The 25,664-nt window shown below is 34.7% G+C and overlaps 1 protein-coding gene and 1 long non-coding RNA gene across 2 annotated transcripts; both read right to left on the reverse strand.

The window, feature by feature from the left end:
• Window positions 1–16,178: 16,178 nt before the first annotated feature.
• LOC110607903 lies at window positions 16,179–24,028 on the reverse strand. Its single transcript, XM_021747066.2, has 2 exons — window positions 23,610–24,028; window positions 16,179–16,878 (listed from the first exon to the last, which is right to left on the reverse strand). Exons 1-2 carry the CDS (start codon window positions 23,890–23,892, stop codon window positions 16,613–16,615), a joined length of 549 nt encoding a protein of 182 aa, XP_021602758.1. The 5' UTR covers window positions 23,893–24,028; the 3' UTR covers window positions 16,179–16,612.
• Window positions 17,711–23,603, reverse strand: LOC122721577. The gene is made up of 2 exons (XR_006348273.1): window positions 18,093–23,603; window positions 17,711–17,999 (listed from the first exon to the last, which is right to left on the reverse strand). It is a non-coding gene; the product is annotated as an uncharacterized LOC122721577 (long non-coding RNA).
• Window positions 24,029–25,664: the final 1,636 nt, after the last annotated feature.

The following is a 25,664-nucleotide window of genomic DNA, read 5'->3' on the forward strand; positions in this document are numbered from 1 at the left end:
GCTACTCTGTAGACAAGTTGGCGCAGGTATATGTGGATGAGATTGTCAGGCTGCATGGGGTTCCTGTTTCGATAGTGTCAGATAGAGGGCCCCAGTTCACCTCCAGGTTTTGGCGGAGTTTGCAGAATGCCATGGGTACCAGGTTGGATTTCAGTACTGCCTTCCACCCCCAGACTGATGGACAGTCAGAAAGGACCATCCAGACCATAGAGGATATGCTCAGAATGTGTGTGCTGGACTTTGGCGGTTCTTGGAGGCAGCATCTACCTTTGGTAGAGTTTGCCTACAATAACAGCCATCATGCTAGCATCGGGATGGCTCCATATGAAGCTTTATACGGAAGGAAGTGCAGATCACCTGTTTGCTGGGAAGAGGTGGGAGAAAAGGCCTTGGCAGGGCCTGAACTTGTTGAGATCACCAGCAGGGTAGTACCCATAATCAGAGAAAGGATCAAGACTGCTGCAAGCAGACAGAAGAGTTATGCAGACATCCGCAGACGGCAGTTAGAGTTTCAGGAGGGGGATCTGGTATTGCTCAAAGTGTCTCCTATGAAGGGAGTGGTTCGCTTCGTGAAGAAAGGTAAACTAGCCCCACGATACATAGGACCCTTTGAAATCTTGCAAAAGATTGGGAATGTGTCGTACAAGCTGGATTTACCTGCTTCATTGGAAAGAATCCATCCGGTTTTCCATGTTTCGATGTTGAGGAAGTTTGTGTCAGATCCGAGCAAGGTTCTTAATGAGCCTGATGTAGAGGTCCAAGAGGATCTCACCTATGTTGAACAGCCAGTACGGATCATAGACACCCAGATCAGAAAGTTAAGGAACAAGGAAATCCCGATGGTGAAAGTCCTGTGGAACCACCACAACTTGGAAGAATGCACTTGGGAGACACGGGAGTCTATGCTCCAGCAGTACCCTCATCTCTTTTAAGGTTAGATCTCTTTGTGTTTATGTGCCTTGTATGTATGTTATGTGTTATGCCATGCTACGTGTGCTAGTTGAGGTACATTCGGGGATGAATGTTCTTAAGGGGGGAAGAATGTAATACCCGGCTAGACTCCGGTATCGGAATTCCTACCGTCCGGTGGAATCTCGGATGTCGGAAGCCTCTAGTAGGGTAGAAACATGTTTTCTTAAAATGTTTTAAGGTATTTCATGGTTTTAAGTATGAAAATTTAATGAGCTTTGCATGAAAAGTCTTTGGAGGAAAACCCAGGTTCGGCCGCCGAAAGTCAAGTTCGGCCGCCGAACATGCATGCGTTTTGGAGGCACGTTAGGCCCCCGAAAGCATGAGTGAGGGAAGTTCAGGTTCGGCCGCCGAAAGTCAAGTTCGGCAGCCGAACATGGCATGGATGCGGAGGCACATTCGGCCCCCGAACGTGGCCTGGCCAGCCACCTATAAAAGGGTCCCTTAGCCGAAAATGGGCGAGCTTTTTCTCCCCATTTCGGCCAAGGTGAGCATTCCGCCATCCTCCCCCAATCTTGAGTTTTTCCTTCCTTTTTCCATGATTTTTACAAGTTTATAACTTTGGTTTTGAAGATCTTTGAGCTTAGAACGAGTTTTGGAGCTTGGAGACCAAAAGTTGGAACTTCTCCCATCTCCAAGTTTAGATCTCCTCAACCCTCGATCTTCAAGAGGTAAGAGCCGATCTTAAGCTCATAGTATGTTTTAAATAAGTTTTATGAAGTTTTATGGGGTAGAAATGCATGTTTGAGTTAGTTGAGCTATGTTAGGTTTTATGTGATTTTTGAACAATGTGGCATGTTTGAGTATGTTTGAAGTGTTGTAGATGGGGTATATGTTTGTTTGAGGCCCCTAGGAGCTTGTATGCATGTTTTGGTTGAATGGTATGCATGATTTGAGCTTGGGAGGCGAAATGTGCATAGGAGAACTGAGTTTCTGCCATTCGGGAGAAACTCAGGTTCGGCCGCCGAAGGGACTTTCGGCAGCCGAACCCCCTTGTGGAGGCAGCATTCGGCTGCCGAAGCTTGCCCCCGAAAGAAGACTTTTGGATCTGTCTGGGAGGTTCGGCCGCCGAAGGTGCCGCCGAACCTGCCTGACTTTCGGCTCTGGAGGGACTTTCGGCCGCCGAACCTGCCGCCGAAAGTGCCCTGTTCAGCCATTTCTTGCATGTTTTTATGTGATGTTTTCATGATGTTATAGGGGGTTTTTGGGGAGTATATTAGAGTTATGTTTATGTATGTTTGGTCCCTCATTGGAGTCCACCTGTGTAGGTTCGGACCCGAGGAACCGAGGACCCCAGCAGTGAGCCAGCTGCTACAGAGTTGTCAGAGCTAGCTAGAGGTGAGTGGAATAAACCTTAAGTTTTAAAATAAATGAAATATAAATTTTGAGCATGATCCATGGATCATGAATGCCATGAGATATAGTAGGTTGTTTGCATTAGTATTCACGATTATGTTGCATTGCATTTATGATGATTGATGTGGATTGGTTATTGGATGACCCTTTAGTCCTCATATGATATGATGATGTTATGGCATGATATGGTATGGAAGTCCAGGTTGTACCCATTCTACGTCCCTGACACGATGTAAGAGGAAGTCCAGGTTGTACCCATTCTACGTCCCTGGCACAGTTGGACTGTATGATATGTTATGTTAAGGGAAAGACCGGTTGTACCCATTCTACGTCCCGGCACAGTTGGACTATATAGAGGACTATTGGTGACAATACCATCCGAGACGTGATTTGTTGTGATGTGTTGCATTCCACGAAAGCATGAAATTTTAATATATTGTTTCCACTATTCTGCTCACTGGGCTTTGTAGCTCACCCCTCTCCCCTAACCCCAGATGTGCAGGTACAGGGTAGACCAGGAGGTTAGCCAGAGATATGAAGAGTGTATGTAATAGTTAGTTGTGGACATGACAGTTGTATTATGATGTAATGTAAGAGTTTTCAGTATATTATAGTTATGTTATGTGTAATGATATTGAGGATTAGATATTGTGCTTGACATTATGTATTGAGGTATCCCTTTTATTACATGATCAAAATGTTTTATAATGTTATGGAAGCCAACTCATCTCATGTTGTATTGCCTTTTGAGGCATTGTTGAGATCCCACAGAGGGATCAGGATTATGATGATGACTATATACATGTATGTTCAGGTTGAGTTGGATGAATGAAAGAAAAGTTTAAATTTTTATGTATTTTCTTGATCATGTATGGGATTAAACAGGTTTACAGGTTATATGTCAGGCTTGCTACGGGTCCCGGCGGCCTTAAGTCGACCCGGATCCTAGCGTCGGTAGCGGTCCGATTTTCGGGTCGTTACACATAGAATCCTCCAAATCCATGCATTTGTTGGTCATACTCATAAAGAGTAGGACATCGATCAGTTGGGTGTCCTACATATGCGCAAATCCCACATGGTCTGATTCGCTAAAGTTGTTGGGCTTGTTGAGCTAGACCTATAACAAAACTTTTCATAACAGAGGTTAGTTCAGAAATCTGAGAATAGAGAACAGATGTACTTTCCTCATCCATGAATCAGTTCTGCGATGGTGACTTGCTTTGGTGAAAGGATGGGCAATCCGAATGGTGAAGAGAAAGTGAGATGTGCGATGGAGATGTTTCAGAAGAGTGATCTGCGGCTTGATGATGCGATGGAGAGGCTTCAGAGATGGGATCTGCGATGGTGGTTGTTCCTGCGCAGATTCAGATTGTATGGTCTCCTAGATCTGGTCATGAAAGAAAAATAAACAAGTTAGATGAACTCCCTGGCAACGGTGCCAATTTTTGACTCGCGGTTGTCGAAGCTTGTAAAAAATAACCTTTCTAGTTATCAACAATCTTACAACTGTAGATAGTGGTGAAAGGATCGTATCCACAGAGAATTGATACTCACCTATTTTCCTTTTTAAGACTAAGTAATTAAGCTGAAAGTAAATAAACTAAGAGAGAAATAAACTGAAAGCAAAATAAAAGCAGACTGCAATTAAAGTAAAAGGGGAGTTTTGGGATTGTTTCAGTTAAACTAATAATGAAAGCAAAACAATAAGGAAAAGCGAATAATAAAAATAAAGACAAATCAATAATGATAAAGCTCTAGTTGAAGAATTGGATCCACTTTAGTTATTGGGATTGATCATTGACACTTAGTTTCCCTTAGTTGATTCAATAGATTAATTATGGAGATGGAGGACGCCTCTCAACACCATTATCTCTCCTTAGGAATAAATCAATTAGGGAACGTCCTCTAATTAATCACTAATCAACAAGTTGCCAAGGAACGTCCTTGGGCCTCAGGCAACAAACAACTGTCAATTGCATTAAGAAATAGAGAGATCCAATCCTAGCTACCCAAACGCTTGAGATGTTGCTAGATCATACAATTTCTTTAGTTTTTACACCAAGTTTTCTTATGTTTGAACAATCCAAGCAATTACGGACTTAAATCATCCAAACTAACATATTATTACTTTGCAATCAAGAATCAACGTAGATCTAAACAACAAAGCAATATTGAAATGAAGCATGAAATTGCATAAATATTGAATAAATCAAAGATAACAACTTATGTTCAGATCTCACAATCCATAAAACAACCAAAGCTTCAACTAAACTTCAACTAGAATAAAAGGTTTCAGCCTCTCATGGCTGAAATAAAAACTAAAAACAAAAAGAAAAGAAGAAGATGAAAAACCGAATGGTGGAGAAGCTTGGAGAGGCGCGCGGCTGCCCTTCTTGGCCAAATGGGAGTGGAGGTCCTTATGGGGCTGTGCGGCAGCCTTTGAGATGAATTTATAGAGTTCTTGTGATGCCCTAGCTGCTGCCCAAGTTGATGCCCACGTGATGCCCAAGTGTTGCCCAAGGTGCTGCCCCATATCTTGCACATTAATGAGGTGGAGCCTCACTTTGAATTTTGAATTTTGAATGTACAAGACTTGGTGGGTAAGTATGTCTTCTTTGGCTTCTTTGAAAAGCTGAATCTGAATTTCAAAATCTGAATGTGCATCTTGAAGATTTGGCTTCTTGAATAAGGAAAGAGATTCTTAAAAATCTTGAATTTCAAACTGCTCTGTTGACTGCACTTTCTTTATTTAGCACTTTCCTTAATGAGCTGAATCTTGAATTTGAATTTTGAATTCTCTTAAGGATTTGAAATTTGAATTTCAAATTGGTTTCCTTATTTGGCTCCTTTCAGTTGCACTTTGGCATGCTTGCTCTGCTTTGCTCCAATTAAGGCAGTTTTAGGAGTATTTTCTTCAAATTGTTTCTTTACACCATTTTCTGCAGAATATGATCAAAAGCACTAAATTAGGCAGAAAATATGTAAATTAACATCAATAACATCATAATAAAATGGACTAAATTATGTTCTATCACTCGCCAATGTGGTCCTAATAAAGAAAGCCAACGGGAAATAGAGAATATGCATAGAATTTACTGACTTGAACAAAGCATGCCCAAAAGATCATTAACCATTACCATCTATCGACAGGTTAGTAGACTCGACCTCGGGTCACACAGTGGTTTCCTTTCTTGACGCTATTTTAGGTTACCACCAAATCATGATGGACATCGAAGATGCATAGAAGACTGCGTTCGTTACATATAAAGGAGTTTTCTGCTACAAGGTGATACCATTTGGACTAAAAAATGCAGGGGTGATTTACCAAAGGCTGGTGTTAGGCATTTTCAAAGACATGGCGGGGTGAACAGTCGAAGTATATGTGGATGACATGGTGGTAAAGAGCTGATCCTTGAAAGACCATCCGGATGATATCCGGAAGGTCTTTGATGCGCTAAACAAGACAGGTATGAAATTAAACCTTGAAAAGTGCACCTACGGGGTAAAAGTTGGAAAGTTTTTAGAGTATATAGTTTCAAAAAGAGGTATAGAGGCAAACCCCAAAAAGATTAGCGTCATCCAAAACATGAAAGTGCCTAAAACCATTAATGAAGTGTAGAAGTTGAATGGGTGAGTCATAGCTCTAGGTTAGTTTATATCATGCTCAGTCAGAAGATGTCTCCCATTTCTTAAAACCTTAAAAGACAAAAGTAAGTTTGTGTGGGGGAAAGAATGTGCAGAAGTATTTGAAAGTTTAAAAACCTTTTTATCATCTCCCCTATTGCTAAGCTCGCCTGTTGAGGGCGAGGTTTTGTTTCTATACTTATTTGTGATGCAGAAAATAGTTTGCTCGGTACTCATTCATAAGAACAATGGAGAATAAAACCCAGTCTATTATGCCAGCTAAGTCTTGAAGGGACAGAGTTGAAAAGTTGACATTTGCAGTCCTGATGTTAGCCATAAATCTGCATCCATACTTTGAGTCACAAACCATAGAAGTCAGGACAGATTATCCTTTGCAAAAGGTTCTACATAAGCTGAAGCTTTCAAGGCGGCTATCCACCTAGGCGGTAATATTGTCAGCCTTTGATATCAGGTATGTCTCCAGAAAGGCCATGAAAGTCCAAGTAGTAGCCAATTTTATCGCAGAAATGACTCCGCCGTTAGAACCTTCAGAATCTCCTGAATCAGCCATGGAGGAGTGGAAGGTTTGAGCGAATGGAGCTTGCAGAACCGGGGGTTCTGGAATTGAGATACTTTTGCAGAGTCAAACCGGTATAAAGCTTCGATATGTGGTAAAACTCACCTTCAATGCTACCAACAATTTAGCCAAGTACGAGACTGTAATAATGGCTTTGAGAATCATCAAGAAATTAGGTATACAAAATTCTACTATTTTTAGTGACTCACAGTTGGTTGTTAATCAGTGTCAGGGACAATTTAAAATTTGAAAACTGAACCTTGTCAAATACGAGGAAAAGGTTCGGTCTTTAATGGAGAGGATTAAAGACGAGTAGGGCGGCTACGAGTTTCGCCAGGTGGCTAGAGGTGACAATGAAGAGGCAGATTTACTAGTCAAAATAGCGGCGGCGGGTGAACAACATCTGACTCAACCGTTTCAGTTTGAGGAACTGTACACTCTAGCAATAATAGACCTTCTCTTCATGTTCTGGTACACTGAAACCTACTGGCTACTCAACATAAATTTCTTCTTGTAGTAAACCATTAAAAAAAGCAGACTTCACGTCCATTTGAAAAATCATTTAGCCTTTTTGTGCTGCTAAAGCCAAAAGCATTTTGATTGTATCTAATATGGCTATTGGGGCAAAAGTCTCAAAGAAATCTACTCTCCAAACTTGTGTATAACCTTTCACCACTAGTATAGCTTGTGCTTGTTCACTAAGCCAGGATTAAATTTAGTCCTGAAGACCCATTTGACCCAAATTACTTTTCTATCTTCGAGCCTCTCCACAAGCTTTTAGGTCTGGTTTTTTTTTTCTATCATAGTCAACTCCTCTTCCATTGCATCTATCCATCTTTGATGCATTTTTGCTTCCTCATATCTAGTAGATTCAAAAACAGCAACATTGCAACTTTGATAAATGTTTGAAAGTAACCTTGCTCCCCTGACAAGATGTTCATCTTCTAATTTATCAGGCTCTAATGGTGCATTCTGTTGTTTGACTTGAGATTCCTCATTTCAATCCCATTGTTCAGGTTCAAGCAAATTGGATATCTCTGTTTGTCACTATCTTCTCTGATTGAGGTTGAAAAATTTTGTAAGCTTTAGAAACTAGGTTGTATCTAATGAAAATCCCAGGTTCAGCCTTCTCATCAAGTTTGTCCCTCTTTACTTGTGGAACATAAGAAAAACAAATGCATTCAAATATTTTAAGGTTTTTTTAGGATAGGTTTAACACCATGCTAAGCCTCAAATGGAGTTTTCTTCTCAAGTGCCCTTATAGGTAGCCTATTCAGCAAGAAAACAACTATATTTGCTACTTCTACTCAAAATTTTTAAGGTAGATTTTTCTCATGCAATAAGCATCTAGTCAGCTCTATGATCGTTCTATTTTTCCTTTCACTAACTCCATTTTATTGTCAAGAGGAAGTGACAGTAAATTGATGCTCAATTCTGACTTCTTTACAAAAAAATTGAGTTTTTAGAAGTATATTCAGTTCCATTATATGATCTAATGACCTGAATCTTGCAACCACTTTGAGTCTCAATCCAATTTTTGAACTTCAAAAAAATTTAAACAACTTTTGACTTAGACTTCAAAAAGTAAATTCAATACATCCTTGTTAAATCATCAATGAAAACAATATAATACCTGCTGCCATTCAATGATGGAATTGTTTGTGGACCACAGAGATCGGTATGAATCAACTATAATTTCTCTATAGCTCTCCATGTAGACTTCTTAAATGGAAATCTAATTTGCTTGCCGAATAAACAAGCCTTGTAGCTTGAGAGATTCTGCTCCAGATTTGGTGAAATTCATTTTTTTTTTGCATAAATAGCAATGCTCTGTGATGGAAGTGTTCCAGCATTTTGTGCCAGGTTTCTACAATAGTAAGCTGACTTGAGCATGCCACATGCTCCACCTCCAATGGATTCAAAGAAAAACTTTTATCCTGCATCTTAATTTTGAATAATTCCTGACCACTTGGATCAATAATCAGGTATAATTTATCTTCAAATAATATTTTGAATCCTCAATTGTCCAACATTCAGCAAATTTTGATCAATTTCAGGAACATAAAAAACCTCAGAAATTAGTTTTGTATCTGAAAAACTTTTAATGGCAACAATTCCTTTTCATTTTACTGAGATATAGTCTCCATTTCCAATTTTGACCCTTGATTTTGCTGATCTATCAAGCTCCCTAAAGAGCTTTTCATCACTGGTTATGTTGTTTGTACAACCACTATCAATGAGCCAACTGTCACTCACAATACTGGATGCAAAACATGATACAACAAAGAGTTGTTCAGGCTATTGTTGATTTGCAACTTGAGCATCTCCTTGCTGCTATGTCTCCTTTTCCTTGCAAATAATCTCTGCATGTCCAAATTTCTGACACTTTCTACATCTCATGTAAGTCTTTCTCCAACATGTGTAGTAAGGATGATTCTTTCTGCCATAACATTGACATGGAGCATATTTTCCCCCTTTGTTGCTGCTTGCAGTGTTAGTGTTATTTTCAATTGCTACGCTTTCAGAGTTTTTGGCACTTTCTTTCTTTCTTTTCCACTTCTTACTTCTACCTCCAGAATTCAGCTGCAACTTTACTTGCAAAGAACCTTTAATAATTCCCTCTCATCTCATCAATCTTCTTTGTTCCTATGCTTGAAGTGAACTCAATAATTCTACCAAACTAATTTTTGACAAATATTTAGAATTTTTCGAGGAAGCAATGGTTGCCTCAAATCATTCAAGTAAAGATACAAGAATTTTTTAAACTATTCTAGTATCAGTGAGCTCAGTTCCAAGTATTCTTATCTTATTTGCAATACTAATCAGCCTAATTGAGTAGTCTTTTATAGTTTATGATTCCTTCATATGCTGCATCTCAAATTCTCTAATTAAATTCTAACACCTTCATCCCTTTGATTCTTTCATCTCCTTGATACTCTCTCTTGAGAAGGTCCCTGATGTCCTTAGCTAAGCTACATGTCATGATTCTACTGGAAATAGTTGGAGAAACTGTAGCAAAGAGACAATGTTGAATGTTGACTTAAGAACTGCTTTGAAGGTTGTTTGAATATTAGATCATTATTTGTTATTCAGTTGTTATTTTTTAGGAATAATCAAATATGCTATCAATCATATCTGGTATGCATCATTATTTTGTTTATTTTGTTGAGATTCTGTTATTTTGTATGCCTATATATTTCTCTGTAATCTTGCATCAATAATATATTAGCCTTCATAAATTTCCTCTTAACATCTTTTTCTCTGTTTCTGAAAAACATATATCTTACATAGTGGTATTAGAGCTATTATCTTAAAGGACCTGTGAGATTGGGTGAACCAAAATCAAACCCAAACACCAACCCGTGAGATGGAGGGAGGGTCCAGTTTTGGTGCAATTACTCCACCAATATTTGATGGAGTTAATTACAAAGCTTGGGTTGTTAGGATGGACACTTACCTCAAAGCTTATGATCTATGGGAGGCTGTAGAAGAAGATTATGATGTTCCACCACTTGGAAATAACCCAACAATGGCTCAAATCAAGATTCATAAAGAGAAGGTGACAAGAAAAGCTAAAGCCATGAATTGCCTGTTTTTCGCTGTTTTGCCCTCGATTCTCAATAGAATTATGCAAAAGAAGTCTGCTGCAGAAATATGGAAATATCTTGAAAAGGAGTATCGAGGAAATGAAAGGTTAGATAATATACAAGTCATGAATTTAATTTGTGAATTTGAAACGCAAAGGATGAAAGAATCAGAAACGACAAAGGAGTACGCTGACAGACTTCTCGATATTGCCAATAAAGTGAGACTTTTTGGCAAGGATTTTTCTGACGAATGAATTATTCAGAAAATCCTAGTTACATTACCTGAGAAATATGAAGCAACAATCTCATCTTTGGAGAATTCTAAAGATCTATCAAGTATTACCTTGGCAGAACTTTTAAATCCTTTACAGGCTTTGGAGCAAAGGAGGCTTATGAGGAATGAAGTATCTGTAGAAGGTGCTTATCAAGCGCATTCTCGAACTGGAGATGGAAAACTGACACAGAGGATAAGAAATGCCAAAAATTATCCACCATGTCTTTACTGTAAAAAAACAAATCACTCTCAACAAAGGTGTTGGTGGAGACCAGATGTCCAATGCAATAAATGTGGTCAGTTAGGACATATTGAAAGAGTATGCAAGGGCAAACTACAAGAAGAGGTTGAGGCTAAGGCTGTCGTTGATGAAAATCAAGAGGAGCACTTATTTGTAGCGTCATGTGTTGCTACAGACAACTCTGAAGGATGGCTTATAGACAGCGGCTGCACAAATCATATGACATATGATCGGGAGTTATTTAAGAAGCTTGACACAAGCATCATCACCAAAGTCAAAATTGGTAATGGTGAACGTATTGCTGCAAGAGGCAAAGGAACCGTGTCCATAGAAAGCCTATCAGGTCAGAAACTCATTTCTGAAGTTTTATTTGTACCGGATATTGATTGAAACTTGTTGAGTATTGGGCAGCTGCTAGAAAAAGATTATGAAGTGTTTTTTAGAAAAAAAATGCTGCACAATTATTGATCCTAAAGGAAGAGAGGTGTTTAGGATCAAAATGAAAGGCAAAAGTTTTGTTCTTGACATGCTGGAACAAGAACAAACCTTTGTTGCACAAAGAGACATCAATATTATGCTTTGGCATAAAAGATTGTGGCACTTTCATCATAATATCATACTCTTCATGAAGAAAACTCAAATGGTGAGAGGTTTACCAGATTTGGAGAAAGATTTGCCGATGTGTGCAGCCTGTCAATATGGAAAATAGACCAGATTGCCTTTTCCATAAAGAACAGAATGGAGAGCAACTCAGAAGCTGGAACTTGTACATACAGATGTTGAAGGTCTACTTAAAATATCATCATTGAATGGTAGTAAGTATTATATTACATTCATTGATGATTGTACAAGATTCTGTTGGATATGTTTTTTAAAATCCAAATATGATGTTGCTAGTATTTTTTGGGAGTTCAAAACATGGGTTGAAAATCAAAGTGGATGTGAATTACATGTCATAAGATCCGATAACAGCACGGAATACACATCTGATAAATTCAACAAATTTTGTAAAGAAGCAGGAATTAAACATCAATTGACGGCACCATACACTCCGCAACAAAACGGAGTAAGCGAAAGAAAGAATAGAGTGATAATGGAGATGACAAGATGCTTGCTGCATAAGATGGAATTACCGAAGAAATTTTGGGCAGAAGCTGCAAGTACTGCAATATTTTTACTCAATAGGCTTTCCACTAAAGTTTTGAAGAATAAAACTCCTTTTGAGGCTTGGTTTGGATATAAACCGTTTCTGTTAAATTTAAAAATATTTGGATGCTTGTGTTTTTCTTATGTGCCTCAGGTGAAAAGAGATAAGCTTGATAGAAAGGCAGAAGCAGGAATCTTTGTAGGCTATAGCAACACATCAAAAGCCTACAGAGTTTATCTAGCCCAAGCAGATAAAGTTATAACCAGCAGAGATGTGAGATTTCTGGAAGACAAAAAATGGAATTGGAATGATACTGAAAAAAAAATGAAATTCCAAAGAACATTGAAAATCATGATGATGCTATTGATGATGAACCAGTAAGGGGCACAAGATCACTTGAAGACATTTATCACAGGTGCAATGTGGCTATCATGGAACCATAAAAATTTGCCGATGCTGTTTTAGACAAAAAATGGGTTTCAGCAATGGAGGAGCTGAGAATGATTGAGAAAAGTGACACATGGGAGCTTGTAGATAGACCAACTCATAAGAAGGCCATTGGAGTAAAATGGGTATATCGGGCAGAGCTGAATTTCGATGGATCTATCAACAAACATAAAGCAAGACTGGTAGTCAAAGGCTATGCCCAGATGTTTGGAGTTGATTTCTCAAAAACTTTCGCTCCTGTGGCCCGTCTTGATACAATCAGAATGCTATTGGCTATAGTTGCACAAAAGGGATGGAAAGTTCATCAACTTGATGTAAAGTCAGCCTTTCTAAATGGCTACTTGGAAGAAGAAATTTTTGTGGAGCAGCCCGAAGGTTTTCTGGTTAATGGAGATGAAGATAAAGTATATCATTTGAGAAAAGCCTTATATGGCTTGAAGCAAGCCCCTAGGGCTTGGTACAGCCGTATTGATTCTCATCTTCTAAGCTTAGGCTTTGAGAAAAGCTTGAGTGAATTCACTCTATAAGTTAAGAAAATAGAAACAGATATACTTATAATATCTTTGTATGTTGATGATCTATTAATAACAGGTAACAATGGAAGATTGATAGATCAATTCAAGGCAGAGATGATGGAGGTGTTTGAAATGACAGATCTTGGAGAAATGTCATATTTCCTTGGAATTGAGGTGCTTCAAAAAGAAAATGAAGTTTTTATTTGCCAACAAAAATATGCCAAGGAGATTCTAAACAAGTTCAAGATGGAGGATTGCAAGTCAACCACAACTCCAATGAATCTGAAGGAGAAATTTTGCAAAGAAGATGGAGCTAAAAAGGTAGATGAGGTGTTGTACAGGAGTTTAATAGGCTGTCTATTGTATCTAACTGCAACCCGACCCGACATCATGCATGATGTAAGTTTGCTATCAAGATACATGCATTGTGCTAGTGAGATTCATCTTCAAGCAGCAAAACGCATAATTAGATATATTAAAGGCACAGTAAACTATGGTATTAAGTTCAGTCAAGTCCAGAATTTTAATTTCCATGGTTTTTCTGATAGCGATTGGGGTGGTTGCTTAGATGACATGAAAAGCACTTCAGGTTACTGTTTTAGCTTTGGTTCTGGTGTATTCTCCTGGTGCTCCAAGAAGCAAGATGTGATAGCTCAATCCACAGTTGAAGCAGAATATGTTGCAGCTACTTTGGCAGTAAATCAAGCTTTGTGGATAAGGAAATTGTTAGCTGACTTATCTATGGAAGAAAAAAGAAGCACAAAAGTTTATGTTGACAACTAGGCTACAATTTCGATAGCAAATAATCCAATATTTCATGGAAAAATCAAGCATTTCAAGATTAAGTTGTATTTTCTTAGGGAAGTTCAAAAGAATGGTGAAGTTTGGTGCACTGCAATTCAATATTTTAAAATGCTGATATTTTGACTAAATCCCTTTCCAAGGCTAGATTTGAGTATTTAAGAGAGAGGCTTGGCCTTTGCTGCTCTTAACTCAAGGAGGAGTGTTGAATGTTCACTTAAAAACTGCTTTGAAGGTTGTTTGAAGATTAGATCATTATTTGTTATTTAGTTGCTATTTTCTAGAAATAATCAAATATGCTATCAATCATATCTGATATGCATAATTAATGCATAATTATTTTGCTTATTTTGTTGAGATTCTGTTATTTTTTATGCCTATATATTTCTCTGTAATCTTGCATCAATAATATATTAGCCTTCATAAATTTCCTCTTAACATCTTTTCCTTTGTTTCTGAAAAACATATATCTTACAGACAAGCTTTGGCTTTGGATTTTCTTGTCTTCTTCTCCTTGTGAGTTTTGATTTGAGCCAAGGTTGGATTTCATGGTAGAGGAGGCAGTTCATAATCTTCCTCAACAGCTTCCCACAAGTCACGCATTCAAAAAAAGCTTCCATTCTTACTGCCCACACCTGGTAGTTTTCTCCATCAAACACTAGTGGAGCCATAACTGGGAGGGAACTCTCACTTTCCATTGCCAGAAGCAGATTTAGTGGTTGTTTTAGGTGAACACTCAATCAAAAGTAGCCTCACAAGTCTCTAATAAATCCCTTAAGAAAAAAGAGCTCTGATATCACGGCTGTTATTAACAGCCTGGATTTTGCAGAAAATAAGAAGAGCTGATCTGAAAGGTTTATAATTTTATTAAATTTGAGATTCAAATATATACTACTATTGCAGAACTGAAATTACAGATTAAATGGCTAAAAACTTACTAACGTGACTGAAAAATAGCAACACTATAACAGCTAACAAACAGATTTCCTAAATATAAGCAAAAATCTAAGATTCTACTTTAATTTAAAAATAAATACATAATCAGATCATGAGCCACTTTTAATAATATCTTATGAAGAATATATAAAAAGAATATAATTAAAGGGTGAAAGTGAATATTTAAAAATAAAAAATAAAAAGACTCAAATTCGTATAAAGCTACCTAGTTTCTTAATGTTGTTATATACTCACTATCTTATATATATATATATATATATATGAAATTTATGAACATTGTAATTCATGTGGGTCATATGAAAGTTTCCATTTGTGAATGGTGATATTCACCATTTTGTTTGTTTTACAAAAAAAATATTTTATAAAAAAATATTTTTTATATTTTTTAAATATTTGAAGCATTAAAAAAATTAATTAATAAAAAATATTTTTTTAATAAAAAAATAAATCATTTTAAAGAAAATAACTTACTCTTTTAGAAAGAAAAAAAAATCATTTTTCACAATCTTTTTAAGATCTCTTTATATAAATTTTATTTTTTAAATTAAAATTAAATAATAAAAAATAAATTATTTCATTAAAAAATATAAAGAATAATTTTCGTAGGAAATATTTTTTAAATATAAATTATTTTTCCAAAACAATAAGTTTAGTCCTGCTTAGCTTTTGTTTTATTGAGCTGACTGTCCTTTGTTCTTTGTCATATTTGGTTAAGGAGGCCTCAAGTCTTATTGATGCCTAAAAAATGAGAATTTTAAGAGGGAGTGGAAGAACACTTTCTAGCTGTATTTTAATTCTCTGTTTGGTATTGTAATTGGAGGCTAAAACTCACTTTTATATATATATATAATGCTGTTGAAAAAATAATGAAAAAAATTATTTTGTCATTTCAGTATTTTTATCACTAAAACTTTATCAAATTTAGTTTAAATAATTTTGTAACATTCATTCTCTTGCTAATATATTTTCAAAATTACGTATATTTCTTTGAGTTAAAAGTGCATATGTAATTGTGCACCAATAATTTCTCTAAATTATATCATCCTGTTTAATTCATATTATCAATATACTTGCGTGCATCAGACATTCACAAATGAGAAAATTCTTAAACTAACACCCAGTATATTTTAATTCTTTTCCATCAAATTTTATTGTATTTATTTATTTAAATAAAATAAAATTCAATTTCAAAAATTCTCAACTTTTTTTTAATTCTCTTATTATGATTATTAATTAAGTAAATAACTAAGATTAATAAATAAATAAAAAGTGTTATTTTACCTTGTACATTTTTTAGTTTTTCCAAGTTGTATATTACCTTATATTTATTAAAGAAAAAAAAATATAATTGCTCGCTAACTCCACCTTAAATAATAAATCGTTCATTAAAACAATAAATAGTTACAATTTAGAAAAATAACTCCTTGTTTGAAATTAAACATTTCAAAAGAACTCAATTGTTTTTTATTAAATTTATTATTTAAAATAAAAGAATAGATAATATTTTCATTTAATAAAAAACATATTTATATATTTTATGAGAATTTATTTAATTTTTTTTAAAAATATATATCATACTGAATGAAGAATAAATGCTAAATTGCTAACTTTAAAAGCAAACTCTTTAATGCCCAACTAGAATTATAAAAATTCAATTGAATCGTGCATTTTAAATAGTAATCAAACCAAAAGCAGGAAAATTTATTTCAATTGAATTCTATTGAATTGAATTAATTCAATTGATTTCCACAAAATTCTTGTTTAAAGACTAAAACCAAACATTAATGTAAAACTGGGAATGCACCGACAAAAAAAAAAAAAAAAAAAAACTATCTATTTTGAGCTTTGAGCAGTTTCTAACATTAAACTTCCATCATTTGCATTTAAGTAGAAGCTACCATTTCAAAATCCCTAATTGTCTTCTCTCTCTAAATCCAAAATCCCAAATCCAAAATTGCTTCATGGAGATCAAGAAAAAAGACGGAAATTGCATTGGGTAATTACTAACTCACATATTCTTCTTGCCATCAGATTGTGAAGAACTCTGGTCTATCGACTCCCATTGGTTCAGCAGGCGCAGCTAGCAAGCAATCATACTCTAGAAGGAAACCTTCAGATTACTTTCGCTTAGCCTCAGCTTCAGCTTTTGCAGCATTTGCCTCCTTTGTTTTTGCCTCGCATTCAAATTCTAAATTCTTGATCTTAGACTTCAAGTTAACAATTTCTTCCCCCAGCGCTTTGATCTCCTCCGACCCACCATTTTTGCCATCATCAAGGCTTCGGCTTTGTTTCTTAGCAGCCTCCATTGTCTTCCTCAGCAAACGTAGTTCTCTAATGTAATGATGCAGTCTATCTATCATCAATGCGAGGAATAGCAAGAATCCTGCATGAATAAATCACTTGTGAATCAAATACTAAACTTTATGCAATGACATCGCTTGAATTATTTGATGATGGCAGCTAATCCAAGTCAAAGCCTCCGACCTTTAGTAACATTCTACACTGGAATAAAATATTTGACCCCATTCCAGCAAAATATAAAGTTAAAATATAAAAAGTTAAAACAAAAAAAGAAAATAAGTCCAATTAAGACCCTATAGTTTACTCAAGAACCAAATAAATCCAATTTAAAATTTTGGACCAATTAAACCCTTCTACTATTATTAAGGGCCAAATAAGTCCTAACATAATATAATATTATTTTTTTAATAATAAAATATTATTTTTTAGAATTTAAAAAATCAAGAATTTAGTATTTTAATTACCATAAAAATTTTAAAAAATACATAGATATAATAAATAATTTTTAAAATTACAAAAATAAAGTTTTAACATATAAAAAAATATTTTTATTATTAAAAATAATATTATATTAGATGAGGACTTATTTAACCTTTGAGTAAAAGTAGAGGGACTTAATTGCCCAAAATTTTGAATTGGGCTTTATTCAGGAGCTTAATTGGACTTATATTAAAAAAAAAGTGCTTTCTACAGGAACTTGTGCGCGCATGATAACCATTACAATCCTTTTCCTGCATATAACAAATACACCATTTACCATGCTATATTAGAATGTGAGCAGCCACTAGAAGACCAGATAAATGAAATATTAAAGGACTACACCTGAAGTTCTAGTGGTAACATGTCAAAAAAATTAAAATAAAAAAATAAAAAATAAGTTTTAGCGGTAAGAGGCAGCAAGAAACAACAGATGATCACTATGATATCTATCCTTTCATTCACATCACCAAGATTATTCAGAGAATCAGAAGAACAAATTCTATCCCAGTAGTTAGTATGATTTATTGTGAACACGTAGAAGTGTTCATTTCCGCTTTTATCCCACATCCACTCATATGCCCATTCATTCGACAACATCAATATATGGATCAATTTGATCCTTCTGATATTTTGTTCTCTCTATGCCATACTTTTTGAATCTTTCCATGACCACTCGCATGATTTTCAACCTTGATTCAAAACTTCATGAGATCCATTGATCAACTGTCAAAAGAATACGAAGTGGATTGATGAATTCATTCACCCAGAATTCACCCTCTCTAAAACACACGGAAGGCTAAAGACAGTATATATTACCCATTTGTTCTCCTCTATACAAAGTTTGCCTCAAAGATTATGACCCGAGTACACAATAATTGTGCCTGCAAATCTCATCAAAGCAATCTTCTCCCATACAATAACTAATAAAACGCATATTGTTATTGGTTTCCTTACTATAAGCTCTAAGCCCTACCATACCAAAAAAACTTGAATGCTCTAGAGACAGAGAGAATATCTTATTACAAGTCTTAGCTGATAAATAGGAGCATTAAAGGAAATGAATCCACTACAAACCTGACATGCTTGCAACAAACTCTGCCACAGCATCTACATTTTTATCTAATTTCTCGACGTATTGCATATTGATGCAGTCAAGCAAATCAAACATTTAGGAATTTCAGGTTTCCATAAGAAAGCTTATAATATTTAGAAATCTATCATTACTAGTATTTATAACATGCTTGTCTTGTTATTTATACCCACTGTACATACTCGTTATTTAATTTCATATATAATTTTCTGTTAATTTTTCTAAGACATGATATAATATTATTTTTCAGTTAATTTTTCTAAGACATGATACAATATTATTCTAATACAAATGATTTTAAATAGCTAATTAAATTTAGCTTCACATTATTATAATATCAAATTACCACGATTATTTTTACTTTTTATTTATGTTTGTTTTATGTTTTTTATTCTTTTTACACATTTGGTTTGTTAATCCTAAACAAAATCAAACTGTATTTTTTTAACCATCCTCTTTGGTTATACTGTTTTTATAGTTTAAGATTTCTTTGGTTCTACTATTTTTAGGGTCAAGTTATCGTTTTTTACTATTCTTAGCAATACAGATATCATGCTGTTTTTATAAATGGTATTACAAATGCATATTAATTTAAAGTTTCTTTATGTTATATTGTTTTAAAATACTTTCATTTTGCTTGCACATATTCTGTTGAATTTGTAAATAACATAGCCATGCAAATATCAGTTTAGGTTTTAGTCCTTTTTTTTTATTTTACAATATTTTCACTTTGCTTAAAAAATAATTTTCAATAGTTAATTAAATTTAATAATTTGTTGTTATACCACCAAATTATCATGGATATTTTTGTCCATACTATTATTCTCTCTCCTTCTCTTTTTTTATAAATTATATATTTATATTTATATAGATCATAGATTTCTTTTTTAACATAAAATTTCATACTAAAGTAATACAATTCTAAAAAATAATATACTGTATATTAAAATACAATTCATCATGTTTTGATAAAATTATAAATAGATAGACAGACAGATAAATAAATAAATATAGTATTACTATAAAATTATTTTGTTAGCTTAGTTTACACATGATATGATAGGCTAAATTCTTATATTATTGTATTATTTATTTCATTAACCCAACCATAAATCCTATTTTTGTTTGAATGTTCTTAAATTCTTATAATGCTTTTCACAATTACTTAACCCTAATCATCATACATTATAATGTAAAAACACATTCATTTATTAAATAATCAAATAATTCATGAGAATATTTTATCATAATTAATAATAAAAACATACATTATATTACAAGACTAAAAAATCTGCATAAAAGAAAGTTTTATCATTATTACGTTCATTATATTTAATATTGGAAGATAAATTTTATTATGATAACTAAAAATCATATAAAGAGTCATAAAAGTAAGATCATAACATCTAAGGCTGATTGGAATTCTAATTTTCTAAAAGAAATCATTAGAAAAAAAAATTTTTTTTTGGCTATAGATCAAACGTTGACTTCAAGTTTTAATTAAATTGAAATTGGTTTTTTATGAAAATATAAATTTATGATTTTCTAAGGAAACATAAATTAACGTCTATAATAATTTTTTTTTTTTAAATAGAGAGATATATTCTTTAATAGAATAGAATTTTAATTAAAAAAATAGAGAGATATTCTTTAATAGAATAGAATTTTAATTTAAATAGAAAATTATTCTAAACAATTAATGAAAGAAATTTAAACAATAACAAATTTATATATTACTTTTTAGCCAATCAAAATAAATAACACCTTGTAAATTATTAAATTCAACAACATATTTTTTACCCTCTACAACATCAACCCACCAAACCATAACTAAAGAAACACTTGCCACTTTCCCAAGCCAACCTAATTGTTTGGAGGGGGAAAAAATCCCAACCATGGCAAAATAGACTCTTGCTATTACCACTCTAAACCATCATTTTCCTTCCATCTAAGAGCTGCACTGGAAGAGAGGAGTTTCATCATATAGTTGGTTACAAATAAGCCAATAAAACACAAATGCATGCCTGTGAACGAGCAATAAGAGCACGATGAAGCACACTTGGTACAGAAGTATTTATCCGCTTTCAAGTGATGATTGCTCCATCTATTAAGATAGAAAAGATAGAACATAAAGGGCCTTGTTTATAAAAGCATACTCTCTTCTCTGATGTGCGCTATATTATGGTATCCTATATTCATTAAAACGGTGATTGGGATTAAGCCACGTGATGATATTCATGAAAAACAAAAAACTCTATTTTTTTGCTTAGAGATTCCCACGTTTAAAAATAGCAGCTTCTTTGCTTATTTGGCAAAACAAAGAGAGATTGATTCAAGAGCTACTACTGAAAGACTTCTTTGCTTATTTGACAATCAAAGATTCCCGTTCTCGGATGAGGGTTCTCCTTCATTCTTCCAGAATTTAAATGTCATTCAAGAGCTATTGTATCTATTATTCCACCTATTCTTGATCGACAACATGCACTTGTTTTAAAAAGCCAACAAGTGTTTGTAGTTATCCATGTTTAGCATTTTCAATATTTTGAATTACATAATTAATTTGAACAAGTCTTTCAGTAGTAACTGCTAGATTCATCTACCTTTGGTTGCCAAATAAAGAAAGAATTTTCTATTGATAGACATTGGAACCTCTAAGTGAAAAAACAAGAGTTCTTTTGCTCCTTCAATAATATAATATAGTGCACATCAAAGAAGAGTATCCCCTTTATAAACAAAGCCCTCTGTGCGCTTTCTTAATAGATGAAGCAATCGTCACTCAATTGCTCAAAAGAAAATTTGTACAAAACCATGTGATTTGTACTCGTTTACATACCATGCGTGCTTCCTCGAACCCTTACTACTCCTCATTCGCTGCTGTTGCTTGTCTTTTAGTGGTCTATTTATACTCAACTACATGATGGAACTACTCTTAGCCGGTGGTCACTCAACAACTCCATCCTTGCCTATGTGTGACCAAAGCTATCTCTTTTGATTGATTTGATCAAACACTTACTTTTCCCCCCAGAAAAGATGGATAAAGCCCTTTTCCATCTCGCTTTGTTAGTCCACTAACACCAGTTACACTAAGTTAGTACAACACTAGCTACAGTAGTAACTAGTGCAATGAGTTAGATTTAACCTTTATCTCAAGAGAATTAAAGGATCGTTATAAACAAGAAAGATTAAGTATTGAGATAGCCTATTTTGCTGAATCCTAAAAGATCCACCTCCACCTGGAAGTGTCAATGGACTTCCTCCATTGGCTCATGATCCAAACAACCCAATGCTTTAAATAGGGCCCTTGCAGAAGAGGTTGAAAAGTTGAAGTTTGTTGTTTGCACGCTGAAAGTCTTGAACCAAGCAAAAATTCATATATACATTACCCTTGAACAGCTTTGTCACATGGTGGGAATAGTCCCATTTGGCAATCTCATTACCTTTATTCATTTGGACTTACTTTAAGGCTAAGGAATTCAAAAATCATCTTGATGCTCTCTCCACATTATGAATAGTTAACTTCTTCCTACCTTATCCATTAGAGAGAGGTAAATGGAAATATTAACTTAAAACATTCTCGGTGTAACGCAACAGGAAGAGTAGGATGCTGGGCTTAATAGCTCTAAGAAGGGTTAGATGCTACTTCTAAGAACTAAGAAGTTCAAAACCTCTAAATTTAAGAAGATACAAGGGTTAGATAACATATACAAGAAGTTCAAATACCAAAGTCAAATCCCCATAGAAGGGATAATGAGGTAAGTGATGTGTGATACAAACTCAAGCCTCCTAAGACAGGATTTTTTGTGTAACACCAACCTTTGGTAGGAAATTAAAGATACATGAATTACAAAAAAGAAAGAAGTAAAGGAAATCACAAATCCTAAGATAATTTACAGCACCTAATTATATTAAACATTTATAGGAGCTAATAAAGGGTCAAATATCTCACCACTCCCCCTTAAGTTGGAGAGCATAAGTCATATGCTCCAAGCTTGTTACAAATGTATTCAACTTGAGGACCTCTAAGGGATTGCTAAAAGTAATTTAGGTCCAAGACCATTCACAAGACTCTTTACAAGTATAGTGAAGAAAGAAGAAAACAAGTGCAGAGAAATTTGGATGGAAGTATTCTAGGGCAAGCAACTGGAGATGGATGGCAAGAACTTGTTGTGGTAGAGGGAGTCAAGGAGGGAATGCCACCTGGAGATGCTAACAGAAAAGCCTAGCTCGAATATCTGTATACAATGGGGGCAGGGAGAGGAAGGAGAGTATGGATATATAATACAATACTGTGCCCTTTTTTCCTTCTTTATAAACACTCAGTTTTCACCTTATGGATTTGGTTGTTGCTTATCGTTTTGTCAATCGGTTAGTTCTTTACTCTGGTTCAGTTCAGTTTCTCAAATGAATTCTGGTATTTTTGCTTACTAGGTTGGAACCTACCCTGATGATTTGGACACGCCTAAATTCAGTAAAATTTCTATTTGTGCATATCTAATCCATTTTCAAATTCTAGTAAGCAACTTTGTTATTTCCTTATTTTTATATTCCTGTGTTGTTGAAGCAAGAATCAAGAGAGGGAAAGATATATTCTAAAGTCAGCAACTCTCCTATAGGAAAAAGAAGTAAAGAGGGGGTTTTGCAATTGTCCACTTTTGTACAAGTTAACAATAGACACAATATAGGACCATTATTATTAAGTGACAACATCAAAGGTTGAAAAAATGAGATAAGAATCCTGTTTCCAAAGTGGTTCCATACAAGAGCATGCCTATGATCCATACAGCTCCAACCAATTTAACCAAGTAATTTCATGAAATAATCGAGAAGCATCTAACCCTCCTCTCCAAATTTCAAATAAATTTAAGAAAAGAAAAAAAAATTCAACAGTTCTCTAATTTGCGCGTGTATCTCATTTCTAAACAAATCTTCCACCATTTTTTGGGTACTCAGTCCCAATATTTTTAGCAATCACATATCTAATAACCTTAAAACAAAATAAATTAAGAAAACAACTCAAAAACTCAGTTCACATCAATGTGTCTGCGCGAAATTCAACAACCAAACAAAGAATTGAAAATTGCTTTTAGTAATTGCTATTTCATTCAGATATTTATGTTATCATCGCATTCAATTTTTCAATAAAATCAAAATTCAAGAACAATCAAAAACAAAAATGTCAAAGAAATAATGGGTCTCACAGAATGCCAAAATCAAGGTAAAAGCAAGCGATAGAAAAGAATTACCCATGAGAGACGCTTCAAGCATGTGGCTGGACATGAGTACCTGGTCCGTAGGGTTGGGAGAACCGGCCTCGATCGCACGGTTTTGGATCTCGATGATACTGTACAGACTAGACAAGAGCACAACAAAGACAGTACCGGCTACGGTCTTGACCATGACGGGCCCTCTCCCTCGCTTCACCCGATCCAAAGTCGCGATAACGATCTTCCTCAAAGGGGTTTTAAACAGAAGTATCATAACCAGCGCCATTTCGGCAAAGATTACTGTGTAAAGTAGATGTATCATGTTGTGCACGATTAAAGACAAGATCGACAAGATTGAGAACAAGCAAAGAACGCAGAGAGGAGGAGAGGGAGAAGATTGAAAGAAAAGGGCAAAGAAGCAAACGTTGACAGGTAGTTATGATTTTGAACTAGTAAATCACTATAAGGTCCCTTTATAAAATATGCTTATCAGAGGCCCTTTATAATGTGAAAATTAATTAATTAGTGCTTTTTTTACAAAAAACTTGATCAAAAGATCCTTGCATTGGTCCAAGATGACAATGTGTTGGGATAATATAATTAGGTTTACTTTTTGAATTTTTTTTTGAAAACAAAACTAAAACTACTTACTGTATTAATAAAATTCCATCAAACAAATAAGAATATCATCCCAAATAGAGAGACGATTATGCCTGAAAGATTGTTTAGCCAAAAGTATGAGTAGCTAGAGTAGCATTACAACGAACCCATCTAACAAAAATATCAGTTGTAGAATCTAATAAAGATTTACAATTATTCAAAATCAAATCCCTGCATAAGATAATTTGGCAAAATTATCTCTTCTTTCTTTCTTATCTCTTGAATATAAATCATTAAAATCTCCTGAACAAAGCCACGGAAGAGAGTTTCTACGAGATAAAACTCGAATAAGATTCCAAGACTGATGTTGTCCTTGTGATTCCGGAAACCCATAATAACTAGTAAATCTCCATTGAACATTACCTTCTGAAATAACCGAATCAATAAAATTTGAAGAAAAGCCAACTACAAAAACATACCCATGACTCCTCAATAAAATTTGAAGAAAAGCCAACTACTGAAATATACCCATGACTCCTCCACCACATTAACGAAATGCCTCCTCTCAATCCTTGTCTATTGACTGAGAAGCAACCATCAAAATGTAAAAAACTACGAAAAAATTCCATACGAGAACTAAGAGCTTTTGTTTCCATCAAAAATAAAATGTCCGACTTGTAACTAGGAACCAAATCCTTCAATGCGATAACTGTCCGAGGATTACCGCCATAAATCTGCCAAAGAGGTCTGCATATTCTGAAAATTGATTGGATTGTATGTGAGAAACATCCCCACCATACATAAATCATAAGTGACGATCGGAATATCTTTGGAGCTCTTAATAGGGACAACAACATCTTTTTCTTCATTAATAGTCAATTCTTCATTGATAGTCAATTGATGCAGATCGTCTTACATGGGGAAGGGAAAAGAAGAAGTTAAGTTTAAGGAAGAGGAAAAGGCGAGAGCATCGAGTCACAAAGAGACCACAGAGGAAAACTTGCATCCATAAATTTAAAATTACTTTTTGATTTTTAAAAGTTTTGATTGTACTTATTTAATTTGATTTTGATAAAAAAATTTAAAAATATTAAACCGAATCAAAATAGTTATTTTTAAATGATTTTATAAGTAGCAGATGAGAACCCTGAGTCTGGCTCGCTTACAGATGACTCTGCCAAGATAAAACAGCGTTCCTCACCATTTGGGTGATGCCAATTTTCTTCAGAGACTTAGCCATTGTCAAAAGGGAAGTTAAACCCTCATCCTCCTCCCTTCTTAGTGGGACCCCATCATTCCTTAGTTCCACCCATAAGTTTCAACTCGTTTGGAGATGCCCAAGACCTCCAGACTTTTGGTATCAAAGGATAAAAAACTTATTTTTCTATCGCTTTAATGAGGAGGGTATTTAGTTGAACATCATCTAGCATTTGCATTCGTTAAAAAATCAGAACTCCTCATTTTTTGGGTACCCAACTAGTATAGCTGGAAGAA

Source organism: Manihot esculenta, chromosome 13, assembly GCF_001659605.2.
Source record: "Manihot esculenta cultivar AM560-2 chromosome 13, M.esculenta_v8, whole genome shotgun sequence".
Lineage (NCBI taxonomy): Eukaryota > Viridiplantae > Streptophyta > Magnoliopsida > Malpighiales > Euphorbiaceae > Manihot > Manihot esculenta.

Bases quoted from the DNA above. Each gene is read 5' to 3' on its own strand.
- LOC110607903 (XM_021747066.2), bottom strand. From the start codon at position 23,892: ATGATACATCTACTTTACACAGTAATCTTTGCCGAAATGGCGCTGGTT. The intron at 16,879-23,609 runs GTAATTCTTTTC...TTATTCATGCAG, and splicing joins GCTTGAAGCGTCTCTCATGG to GATTCTTGCTATTCCTCGCA.